This window comes from Oncorhynchus clarkii, chromosome 15, assembly GCF_045791955.1.
Source record: "Oncorhynchus clarkii lewisi isolate Uvic-CL-2024 chromosome 15, UVic_Ocla_1.0, whole genome shotgun sequence".
Taxonomy (NCBI): Eukaryota; Metazoa; Chordata; class Actinopteri; order Salmoniformes; family Salmonidae; genus Oncorhynchus; species Oncorhynchus clarkii.
In genome coordinates, this window is record NC_092161.1 from 36,591,946 (window position 1) to 36,605,287 (window position 13,342).

Genomic DNA, 13,342 nt, shown 5'->3' on the forward strand with positions numbered 1-13,342 from the left:
AATATCTTGCAAACAAACTATAGTTTTAGGAAGTCGGTTAGGATATCTACTTTGTGCATGACACAAGTAAGTTTTCCAACAATTGTTGACAGATTATTTCACTTATATTTCACTGTATCACAATTCCAGTGGGTCAGAAGTATACATACACTAAGTTGACTGTGCCATTAAACAGCTTGGAAAATTCCAGAAAATGATGTCATGGCTTTAGAAGCTTCTGAAAGGCTAATTGACATAATTTGAGTCAATTGAAGCTGCATCTGTGTATGTATTTCATGGCCTACCTTCAAATTCAGTGCCTCTATGCTTGACATCATGGGAAAATTAAAAAAATATCAGCCAAGACCTCAGAATTGTTTTTGTTGTAGACCTCCACAAGCCTGGTTCATCCTTGGGAGCAATTTCCAAACGCCTGAAGGCACCACGTTCATCTGTACAAACAAAAAACAATACGCAAGTATAAACACCATGGGGCCACGCAGCCGTCATACCGCTCAGGAAGGAGACGCGTTCTGTCTCCTAGAGATGAACGTACTTCGCTGTGAAAAGTGCAAATCAATCCCAGAACAACAGAAAGGACCTTGTGAAGATGCTGGAGGAAACAGGTACAAAAGTATCTATATCTACAGTAAAATTATTCCTATATTGACATAACCTGAAAGGCCGCTCAGCAAGGAAGAAGCCACTGCTACAAAACTGCCATAAAAAAGCCAGACTACGGTTTACAACTGCACAAGGGGACAGAGATCGTACTTTTTGGAGAAATGTCCTCTGGTCTGATGAAACAAAAATATAACTGTTTGAACATAATGACCATTGTTATGTTTGAAGGAAAAGGGGGAGGCTTACAAGCCGAAGAACACCATCCCAACCGTGAAGCACGGGGGTGGCAGCATCATGTTGTAGGGTGTTTTGCTGCAGGAGGGACTGGTGCACTTCACAAAATAGAAAAGGAAAGAAATGGATATGTTGAAGCAACATCTCAAGACATCAGTCAGGAAGTTAAGCAAGGAGGCCTACAAACCTGACTCAGTTACATCAGCTCCATCACAAGTAAAAGGTCAAAATTCACCCAACCTATTGTGGGAAGGCTACCCAAAATGTTTGACCCAAGGTAAAAAATTTAGGCAACGCTACCAAATACTAATTGAGTGAATGTAAAAATCTGACCCACTAGGAATGTGATGAATGAAATAAAAGCTGAAATAAATCATTCTCTCTACTATTATTCTGACATTTCACATTCTTAAAATAAATTGGTGATCCTGACCTAAAACAGGCTATTTTTTACTAAGATTAAATGTTAAAAAAATAAAATAATTATAATTGTTTTATTTCATCTTTATTTAACCAGGTAGCCCAGTTCTCATTTACAACTGCGACCTGGCCATGATACAGCAAAGCAGTGCGACAAAAACAACAACAGAGAGTTACACATTAAATAATGTACAGTCAAATCTATATACACTGTGTGCAAATGTAGAAGAGTAGGGTGGTAGGCAATAAATAGGCCCTAGAATTAATACTGGAGTGATGGATGTGTAGATGGTGAATGCGCAAGTAGAGATATTGGGGTGCAAAAGAGCAAGAGTGTAAGTAATAATATGTGGTGTGCTATTTACAGATTGGCTGTGTACAGGTACAGTGATCGGTAAGCTGCTCAGACAGCTGATGCTTAAAGTTAGGGAGGGAAATATAAGACTCCAGCTTCAGAGATTTTTGCAATTTGTTCCGGTCATTGGCAGCAGAGAACTGTAAGGAAAGGCAAAGTGTTGGCTTTGGGGATGACCAGTGCAATATACCTGCTGGAGCGAGTGCTACAGGTGGGTGTTGCTATGGTGACCAGTGAACTGAGATAAGGCGGGGCTTTACCTACTCTTTGTACCCGTGCTTCATCCAGCTGCACCGCTGGCCATATCATGAAATCTATCTAGACTTTGTCTGTCTAGGGTTTGTCTGGGGATCTGAGTGCTCCAGCCGGTGACTTTGGCGCCCCGGAAATGTGTTATCCTTTTTAACACTCCAGAGTAATGCAATCCCTGCCCTGCAAACCACCAACATCCACCAGCCATGTGCCAGACAATCATCCAATCGGCCTTAATAAACTCACCATAGAGGGAAGGAAAGAGAAAAACACAATCCCTCCATCCTCTCACTCATAAAGTATGTCTGTGTCCCAAATGGCGCCCTCAGTATTAGAGTTATTTTTTGTTATTTTTATAATGTGGACACTCACTGCTAACTGACAGGCAGGCCCCCACACATCTCTCCATTCCCTCCCCTCTCTACAGGGCATTGCAGTAGTTTTCATCTGGCCTTCATTATTTCCGCACACACAAACACACTGCAGACACACACACGCATGCACGCAGGCACGCACGCACGCACGCACACACACACACACACACAGACAGTGGTGATGTATTTTCAGCTCGGCTCTTATCGGCAGGCCCGTTTCATGGATTGACGAAATTGACGCTAATTACATCCAAATGGTGGAGAGTCATGAACATTTCTGAGTGAATATCTTTAATGAACTATAAATAAATTATGCCTGACCCTACTGGAATCTAATGCATTAGAAGGCCTTCTCTGCATGGCGGTGCAGCCATAGCCAAAGAATTATGTCTGTAACAGCAGTGGTCTTCCTGGTAGGTTTAGTCTAGTTAGTTTCAGTATTGGCTATTTAATTTTATGTTATGACTCGCTCTAGCTGTTCCTGACTACTGGAATTGTTGCCATAGCCCCAAAGCATTCTGTCTCTAACAACATAGATTGGTCTACCTTACAGGTTCAGCCTCGGTATTGACAGCCTACATTCCTTTAACAAATGGCGCCGGACTGGATGGTTGCCATTTACAAGGCTCCTAACCAACTGTGCTATTTTGTTCATTTTGTTTGCATCGTTTCTAACTTATTATGTACATAAAGTTGCTGCCACTGTCTCTTATGACCGAAAATATATTCTGGACATCAGAACAGCGTTTAATCACCTCTACCTATCTCAGGCAGAGATACCGAGAAAGTCGGGATGCCTTGCTAGGATTCGTAGGCGAGTGAGTAAATCGCCATTACTTCGGTTCTATTGGCCAACGTGCAATCACTGGAAAACAAACTTGATAATCTACTCTCGAGAATATCCTACCAACGGGACAATAAAAACTGAAATAACTTATGTTTCACCAAGTCATGGCTGAATGACGACATGGATAATATAGAGCTGGCTGGTTTTTCTGTGTATCGCCAGGACAGAGTAGCTACGTCTGGTAAGAAGAGGGGCGGGGTCTATTTGTCAATAACTGCTGGTGCTCAATGTCTAATGTTAAAGAATTCTCAAGGTATTGCTCGACTGAGGTAGAGTACCTCATGATAAGTTTTATCCCACACTATCTAACAAGAGAGTTCTCCATCTAAACTCAGCAAAAATAAAAGTCCCTTTTTCAGGACCCTGTCTTTCAAAGATAATTCGTAAAAATCCAAATAACTTCACAGTTCTTCATTGCAAAGGGTTTAAATACGGTTTCCCATGCTTGTTCAATGAACCATAAACAATTAATGAACATGTACCTGTGGAACGGTCGTTAAGACACTAACAGCTTACAGACGGTAGGCAATTTAGGACACTAAAGATTTAGGATACTAAAAGAGGCCTTTCTACTGACTCTGAGAAATACCAAAAGAAAGATTCCCAGGATCCCTGCTCATCTGTGTGAACGTGCCTTAGGCATGCTGCAAGGACGCATGAGGACTGCAGATGTGGCCATGGCAATAAATTGCAATGTCCGTACTGTGAGATGCCTAAGACTACAGGGAGACAGGAGGGACAGCTGTTTGTCCTCGCAGTGGCAGAACACATGTAACAACACCTGCAGAGGATCGTTACATCAGGACATCACACCTGCAGGACAGGTACAGGATGGCAACAACAACTGCCCAACTTACACCAGGAACACACAATCCCTCCATCAGTGCTCAGAGAGGCTCAGAGAGGCTCAGAGAGGCCTAAGGGCACAAACCCACCATCGCTGGACCAGACAGGACTGGAAAAAAGTCCTCTTCACTGATGAGTCACGGTGATCACCAGAGGTGATGGTCGGATTCGCTTTTATCGTTGAAGGAATAAGGGTTACACCGAGGCCTGTACTCTGGTGGTGCCTTGGTGGAAGAACTGGCAAATCTGGTGCAGTCCATGAGGAGGAGATGCAGTGCAGTACTTAATGCAGCTGGTGGCCACACCCGATACTGACTGTTAATTTTGACCCCCCCTTTGATCAGGGACACACAATTCCATGTTAGTCACATGTCTGTGGAACTTGTTCAGTTTACGTCTCAGATGTTGAATCTTGTTGTGTTCATACAAATATTTACACATGTTAAGTTTGCTGATAATAAACGCAGTTGACTGTGAGAGGACATTCTTTTTTTGCTGAGTTTATATTATTCTTAGCTGTCTATATACCACCACAAACCGATGCTGGCACTAAGACCACACTCAACAAGCTGTGTAAGGCCATAAGCAAACAAGAAAATGCTCATCCAGAAGTGGCGCTCCTAGTGGCGGCGGATGTTAATGCAGGCAAACTTAAATTCATTTTACTTAATGTCTACCAGCATGTCACATGTGCAACCATAGGATTTAAAAAAAAAACATAATTATATCCTCCTGATTCCTGCTTACAAGCACAACTTAAAGCAGGAAGTACCAGTGACTCGCTCAATATGGAAATTGTCTGATGACACAGATGCTATGCTATAGGACTGTTTTGTTAGCACAGATGGGAATATGTTCTGTGAATCATCCAATGACATTGAGGAGTATACCCCTTCAGTCATCGGCTTCATCAATAAGTGCATCGACGACGTCGTCCCCACGGGACCATATGTACATATCCCAACCAGAAGCCATGGATTACAGGCAACATCCGCACCAAGCTAAAGGCTATATCTTCTGATTTCAAGAAGTGGAAATCCCACTATGCCCTCAGACGAACCATCAAACAGGCAAAGCATCAATACAGGACTAAGATTGAATCCTACAACACCGCGTCTGAAGTTCGTCGGATGTGGCAGGGCTTAAAAACTATTGGTCTACAAAGGGAAATCCAGCCGTGAGCTAAGCAGTGATGCAAGCCTACCAGATGAGTAAGTGCCTTTTATGCTCGCTTCGAGGCAAGCAATTCTGAAGCATGCATGAAAGCCCCATCTGTTCCGGATGACTGTGTGATTACGCTCTCCATAGCCGATGTGAGCAAGACCTTTTATAACAAGGCCGGTGGCCAGATGGATTACCAGGGCGTGTACTCAGGCAATGTGCGGACCAACTGGCAAGTGTCTTCACTGACATTTTCAACCTGTCCCTGACCAAGTCTGTAATACCCACGTTTCAAGCAGACCACCGTGGTCCCTGTGCCAAGAATGAAGGATCTGGAGAAGGTCTGTATGGAGGAGTGGGCCAGAATCCCTGCTGTAGTGTGTGGAAACCTGGTCAAGAACGACAGGAAACGTATGATCTTTGTAATTGCAAACAAATGTTTCTGTACCAAATATTAAGTTCTGCTTTTCTGATGTATCAAATACATATATCATGCAATAAAATGCAAATTAATTACTTAAAAATCATACAATGTGATTTTCTGGATTTTTAGATTCCGTCTCTCACAGTTGAAGTGCAACTATGATAAAAATTACAGACCTTTACATGCTTTGTAAGTAGGAAAACCTGCAAAATCAGCAGTGTATCAAATACTTGTTCTCCCCACTGTATACACCAGGCTTTTCCAGGGAAGGCCCTTAAAATGGTCAAGACCCAAATCGTAGACTGTTCTCTCTGCTACCGCACGGCAAGTGGTACTGGAGCACCAAGCCTAGGTCCAAAAGGCTCCTTTAACAGCTTCTAGACCCAAGCTATAAGACTGCTGAACAATTAATCAATTGGACACCCCGACTATTTTTTGCTCTTGCCAAAGAAGTCAATGGTTAAATTAGCACTCTGACTGATTGTGTTGTGGAGGGCCTGCTTTGGACATGTAAGGGGTTCAATCTCCTGTAGTGAGGAGTTGTTTACTTCCTCCACACCTCCTGACGTAGGTACACTACACATCCTGATGCTGATCATAACACTGATCAGCATCAGGATAACACTGACAGGTATAATGCACACTTAAATCCTATAATAAAAGTCTATCTCAATATTGATCAATATTTCCTGCAGTTTTCAACACCCATGGGAATTGTAAACAACACATTTTAATGTGTGCTTTGTAAGGTTGGTGGGTTGTCATTACCTTCATCCTGATTCCTGATTAGGAGAGTAGAAACTCAATGGGAATTGGGAACTTTTACCCCCTACCTAATACAGGCTTTGAGGTTTACAAGAGAAAAGGACTGTTTGCTCTCATCAAGAAGTAAGTTTTGCAATCAGCCAGCAACTTTTTAAGTTGGGATTCATTTGCAAGGCACAGTTTTGATTAGATTTGGCCCTGGCACCTTTTCACTGTTCAGTTTAATGTTGTCTAACACAGAAGGGAACAGGGGAGGGGAAGTCCGTTTTCAGTAATGTCCCCTGCTGTTTTGTATTTGTTTATTGAGATGATAATTTTGATTGAAATTCAGTAGCTCGTTATTGCCAGTGCAAATCGGCTGACAACTGGACCATGACTCAAAAACACCCCTGAGGTGCTGTTCTGTATTCTGGATACCAATCTTTTTAGCTAACATTGACAAGGAGAGGAATGTAATAGCTGAATAGAGATGGCAACCAGGCTAGCTGTCCTGCAGGACTGCTGACGTTCTTTGTCAGTACATTATATCACCAAGTATCACAGTCAACCAGGCTTGCTGCCTGACTGCAGAGCTGCCTGTCAGTCATTCTCTGGGAGTCTACCTCGCATGCTCACTCACAGGGAGTCCTCCTCATCAATAATGTCTTCCTCATACCGTATGCTCAATAATATGTACCTCATGCTTCAACATGATATGTTTACAATGGCTACCTTCAGTGAGTAGTGGAGGGTAAATGTAAATAAATGACATTTACCTGCATTTACCTATTTTCTTTTGCACAAGTATTTACCCACCTTGGGAAAATGCATTGAAAATGTAGGGAGCGTTACTTTATTTTCAGGGAACAGCGATCAGTGTTTACCCATTTTTTTTTACCACTACATAACTGGCTGGCTACCTATGCTCAGTGATGGTTGGGTATATACATCTGTGAAGCAATATGAAAATGGTGCTGCTACGCTAGCATGTAGCATTATTTCTGTGAAGTCAAAATAACCTGTTAATGTGGATAGCCCTTTGAGGTTTGACATGTTAATTCATGTAGAAGATGAGAATGTACATGGATGATTGAACTCTTCTGGCTTTGTTTGATCACTGTATGAATTACACTGTGTTAGCTTTCACTTTGTACTGTATATGCTCTGTAAATTCAAAGTTTTTTTTATCATGTGTTTGATGTACAGTTATAGTGTCCTGATTTGTTAAAGCACACTCTTAGAAAAAAAGGTTCCTTAGAGAACATAAATCACTTGCTACTTCACTGACCGAAAATGGTTTCATATAGAACCCTGCATGGGTTAATATTTTTAGCTAAGAATATAAATTAATAAACAATTAAATAATGGCCAAAAGAATATAAGAATATATTTATTTATGTACTGTATATGCAAAACTAGTTTGGAAATAGGCACTGGTGGCCAGGGAGTCATCTCTTTGTTTGAATGAAGGCCCACGTCAACTCTGCCTGACTTCTTTAGAATACAATACAATAAAATACAATACAATGTTGTCCATTAGTTACATTGAACAACACAAGTGTGTCTCCTGTCCCGTTCTCAGCAGACCTCACACATACAATTGAAACGAGCACAGGTTCAAGCTGTGGTACAACGCCCCAGGATGGACAGAATGTTTTAGGGTTAAGGGCATTGCTCAAGGGCCCAACGGTAAGGGAATGTTTTGTGGACGTGAACCAAGTTGTCAGATCAATTCCGCCTGTTTTTTCCAGCGCCCACCCAGGATTCGTTCCGGCCAAACATGAGATAATATTAATAAATAAGCGTGAAATAATCTGCGAAAATGAAGCCAAAATGCTATGCAGACATAATTATTATGAACCAATGTAAACCAATATACACAGGCAGTTAGAAAAGCAGAATTAGAAAAAACAGAAATTTGCTTCCTGCAACACAAACTCAAAAAAGTTCTGGGACACTGTAAAGTGTCCATCGAGAATAAGAACACCTCCTCCCAGCTGCCTACTGCACTGAGGATAGGAAACACTGTCACCACCGATGAATCCACTATAATTGAGAATTTCAAGAAGCATTTTTCTACGGCTGGCCATGCTTTCCACCTGGCTACCCCTACCCCGGTCAATAGAACTGCACCCCCCCCACAGCAACTCGCCCAAGCCTTCCCCATTTCTCCTTCTCCCAAATCCAGTCAGCTGATGTTCTGAAAGAGCTGCAAAATCTGGACCCCTAGAAGTCAGCCGGGCTAGACAATCTGGACTTTCTAAAATTATCTGCCAACATTTTTGCAACCCCTATTACTAGCCTGTTCAACCTCTCTTTCATGTTGTCTGAGATTCCCAAAGATTAGAAAGCAGCTGCGGTCATCCCCCTCTTCAAAGGGAAGGACACTCTTGACCCAAACTGCTACAGACCTGTATCTATCCTACCCTGCCTTTCTAAGGTCTTCGAAAGCCAAGTCAACAAACAGATTACTGACCATTTCGAATCCCACCATACCTTCTCTGCTATGCAATCTAGTTTCAGAGCTGGTCATGGGTGCACCTCAGCCATGCTCAAGGCCCTAAAATATATCTTAACCGTCATCGATAAGAAACAATACTGTGCAGCCGTATTCATTGAATTGGCCAAGGCTTTCGTCATTCACCACATCCTCATCGGCAGACTCGATAGCCTTGGTTTCTCAAATGATTGCCTCGCCTGGTTCAAACAACTACTTCTCTGATAGAGTTAATTGCTGTCAAATCAGGGCCTGTTGTCCGGGCCTCTGGCAGTCTCTATGGGGGTGCCTCAGGGTTCAATTCTTGGACCGACTCTCTTCTCTGTATACATCAATGATGTCGCTCTTGATGCTGGTGAGTCTCTGATCCACCTCTACGCAGACAAAACCATTCTGTATCCTTCTGGCTCTTCTTTGGACACTGTGTTAACAACCCTACAGACGAGCTTCAATGCCATACAACTCTCCTTCCGTGGCCTCCAACTGCTCTTAAATACAAGTAAAACTAGTACATGCTCTTCAACCGATCGCTGCCTGCACCTGCCCGCCCATCCAACATCACTACTCTGGACGGTTCTGACTTAGAATATGTGGACAACTACAAATACCTAGGTGTCTGGTTAGACTGTAAACTCTCCTTCCAGACTCACATCAAACAAATGTTTTACTCCATGTGTAACTCTGTGTTGTTGTATGTGTCGAACTGCTTTGCTTTATCTTGGCCAGGTCGCAATTGTAAATGAGAACTTGTTCTCAACTTGCTTACCTGGTTAAATAAAGGTGAAAAAAAAAAAACGATTTAGAAGAACAACTTACATGCAGTTGTTGTCAGCAGCAGCCGAAAGAGAGATCCTCTGCCTCTGATAGTTCTGGGATACTGCCAGACTGAGCAAAACATAGATAATGTGTTAAAAGTAATGCAATGATTAATTAGGCTATTGAATCACCAAGACTTATTATAAGTAATTTATACAGTACACCCTCTGTCAGCAACAGTCTTCTAATGGCTTCATTGAACAGTTCCCTCAATTAACTCCACACTGAAATACTGAAATAAAAGTAACAGTTCGCTAATTGCCAATGTCAGGCTGGGTCTGCAGCTCCATTTGGTATATCCCAAAATAAAGAAAATCATGTTTATTTGACAAAGTTAGCTGGCTAGCTTATAAAGTGGCAAATTAAAGTAGCCTTGCATTTTATTTTTAACTAGCTACAAACATGCTCAAATTCTAATTACATTTCAAATGTATTTATCTAGCCTAGTTTATCATATGCCTTTGGCGTCATATATGTGAATTAAATAATCAACTTGACTTACATTGAACAATAACATGCTTAGTGGTAGCCTACTTGCAAGTTGGTTCAACCACCTTCCTCTTGCATCATCATACTGGAATGGCAGTTGGTTTTCTGAATAGGAATGGCAGTTACATTTAGAATTTTCCAAAAGGTTTATCTAAGAGTGTATGCTTTTATTAAACACATTATTTCCTCTTGCTTTCTAGCTGTCATTTAGTTTACAACAGCACAGGTTTGAATGAACCTTGCTGTTTGCCACTCAGCCCTCTGGCAACAATGTTGCAAAATATGAATTTGATCACCCCCTTGCCAAAGAGCGCTAACTGTGTCGGACGTCAGCTAGCCATTTTTCTAACCAGGCGAAATCACGCAGCAGCAACATTAATATGGCTATAAATGTCCATGGAAAACAGCTGAAACAAAGTCAAAGGGAACGTTGGCTGTCATTTCAGAGTTTGATGGGACTTTTTTAAATCCCCCATTACATTCTGGGGTATAGGGCTAGAACCCTCAATGTTCTTTGCCTTCACTGGGTATATACCGTGAGTTCCAAAAGTATTGGGACAGTGACACATTTTTTTTGTGGTTTTGGCTCTGTACTCCAGCACTCTTAATTTGAAATTACACAATAACTATAAGGTTAAATTATAGAATGTCAGCTTTGATTTGAGTGTATTTTCATCCATTTTAACCATTTACAAATTACTTTTTGGACATAGTCCCCCCATTTTAGGGGACCAAACATATCGGGAAAATTCCCTTGTGTGTATTAAAATAGTAAAACGTTAAGTATGTCCCGTTTCCATAGCACACAATGACTATATCAAGCTTGTAACTCTACTGTACACATTTTTTGGATGCATTTGCTGTTTTTTGGGGGGGTTGTGTTTCAGATTATTTTCTGCCAAATAGAAATGAATGGTAAATATTAGTTGTGTCATTTTGGAGTCACTTTTACTGTAAAGAAGAATGGAATATGTTTCTAAACACTTCTACATTAATGTGGATGCTACCGGGATTATGGATACTCTTGAATTAATTTATAATAATTATGAGTGAGAAAGTTACACAAATATCATGCTTCCCCCCTGTTATTGCAATGGTGAGAGGTCTTTGGGGTATGATATTTGTGCATCTGTAACTTTCTCACTCATCATTATTAAAGATTTATTTAACCCCAAAAACTTGAATCTCAAAAAAGGCTGCAGTTTTAGATGATTCATGTTTCTAAATCCCAGGCTAAAGCTTTGAATATGACATTTTGTATATGTTACATTGAAGACCAGCAGCCAACTTAGAATGAATAGACTACACTTCCTATGCTTTTCTACAGAACATCTCCACATTTTCTAATATTTTGGACTGAGATCTAGCACTTATTAAATATTTAAGTTTGAAACTTGCTATAACTTTAGGGAGTAACTTATTCAATAATGCTGGTCATGCAATAACCATCTGACATTTTGTCTCTGGTTTCTCTTACAGCTTCATTCCAACTCAGACAAAGGGGATGGCTCCGTAAGGTACATTCTGAGTGGGGAAGGCGCTGGGAGTATATTCATCATCAACGAGGTGACAGGAGATATTCATGCAACAGAAAGCCTGGACCGGGAGAGAAAAGCACACTACGTCCTCCACGCACAAGCCTTCGACCGCAACACTGAAAAGCCCCTGGAACCAAAGTCAGAATTCATCATCAAAGTCCAGGACATCAATGATAACGCCCCAACATTTCCAGATGGTCCTTTTGTAGCTGCTGTGCCTGAGATGTCTGGAGTGGGTAAGGACAGCCCAGTATTCTGTTACCTGCTAGCAATAAGTTTACTTGTATTTGTAGTCTTCTTTACTAGATAAGACTTGGTAGACATTTTGGCTTTATACTCTAGGTGTGTATCCTTTATCTAGGAATGCATTTTACCCATAACATACAGTGCCTTGCGAAAGTATTCGGCACCCTTGAACTTTGCGACCTTTTGCCACATTTCAGGCTTCAAACATAAAGATATAAAACTGTTTTTTTTTGTGAAGAATCAACAACAAGTGGGACACAATCATGAAGTGGAACGACATTTATTGGATATTTCAAACTTTTTTAACAAATCAAAAACTGAAAAATTGGGCGTGCAAAATTATTCAGCCCCTTTACTTTCAGTGTAGCAAACTCTCTCCAGAAGTTCAGTGAGGATCTCTGAATGATCCAATGTTGACCTAAATGACTAATGATGATAAATACAATCCACCTGTGTGTAATCAAGTCTCCGTATAAATGCACCTGCACTGTGATAGTCTCAGAGGTCCGTTAAAAGTGCAGAGAGCATCATGAAGAACAAGGAACACACCAGGCAGGTCCGAGATACTGTTGTGAAGAAGTTTAAAGCCGGATTTGGATACAAAAAGATTTCCCAAGCTTTAAACATCCCAAGGAGCACTGTGCAAGCGATAATATTGAAATGGAAGGAGTATCAGACCACTGCAAATCTACCAAGACCTGGCCGTCCCTCTAAACTTTCAGCTCATACAAGGAGAAGACTGATCAGAGATGCAGCCAAGAGACCCATGATCACTCTGGATGAACTGCAGAGATCTACAGCTGAGGTGGGAGACTCTGTCCATAGGACAACAATCAGTCGTATATTGCACAAATCTGGCCTTTATGGAAGAGTGGCAAGAAGAAAGCCATTTCTTAAAGATATCCATAAAAAGTGTCGTTAAAGTTTGCCACAAGCCACCTGGGAGACACACCAAACATGTGGAAGAAGGTGCTCTGGTCAGATGAAACCAAAATTGAACTTTTTGGCAACAATGCAAAACGTTATGTTTGGCGTAAAAGCAACACAGCTCATCACACTGAACACACCATCCCCACTGTCAAACATGGTGGTGGCAGCATCATGGTTTGGGCCTGCTTTTCTTCAGCAGGGACAGGGAAGATGGTTAAAATTGATGGGAAGATGGATGGAGCCAAATACAGGACCATTCTGGAAGAAAACCTGATGGAGTCTGCAAAAGACCTGAGACTGGGGCGGAGATTTGTCTTCCAACAAGACAATGATCCAAAACATAAAGCAAAATCTACAATGGAATGGTTCAAAAAATAAACATATCCAGGTGTTAGAATGGCCAAGTCAAATTCCAGACCTGAATCCAATCGAGAATCTGTGGAAAGAACTGAAAACTGCTGTTCACAAATGCTCTCCATCCAACCTCACTGAGCTCGAGCTGTTTTGCAAGGAGGAATGGGAAAAAAAATTCAGTCTCTCGATGTGCAAAACTGATAGAGACATAC

The 13,342-nt window shown here is 41.4% G+C and overlaps 1 protein-coding gene across 3 annotated transcripts in view; it reads left to right on the forward strand.

Annotated features, from left to right (window-relative positions):
* LOC139367232 (cadherin-18-like) overlaps positions 1 to 13,342 on the forward strand; it is a 390,933-nt gene that overhangs the window by 245,603 nt on the left and 131,988 nt on the right. For all 3 annotated transcript variants that reach the window (XM_071105455.1, XM_071105454.1, XM_071105456.1), the window contains one exon: positions 11,542 to 11,836. In XM_071105455.1, the coding sequence (XP_070961556.1) occupies positions 11,542 to 11,836 (295 nt within the window). The remainder of the gene's footprint in view (positions 1 to 11,541; positions 11,837 to 13,342) is intronic.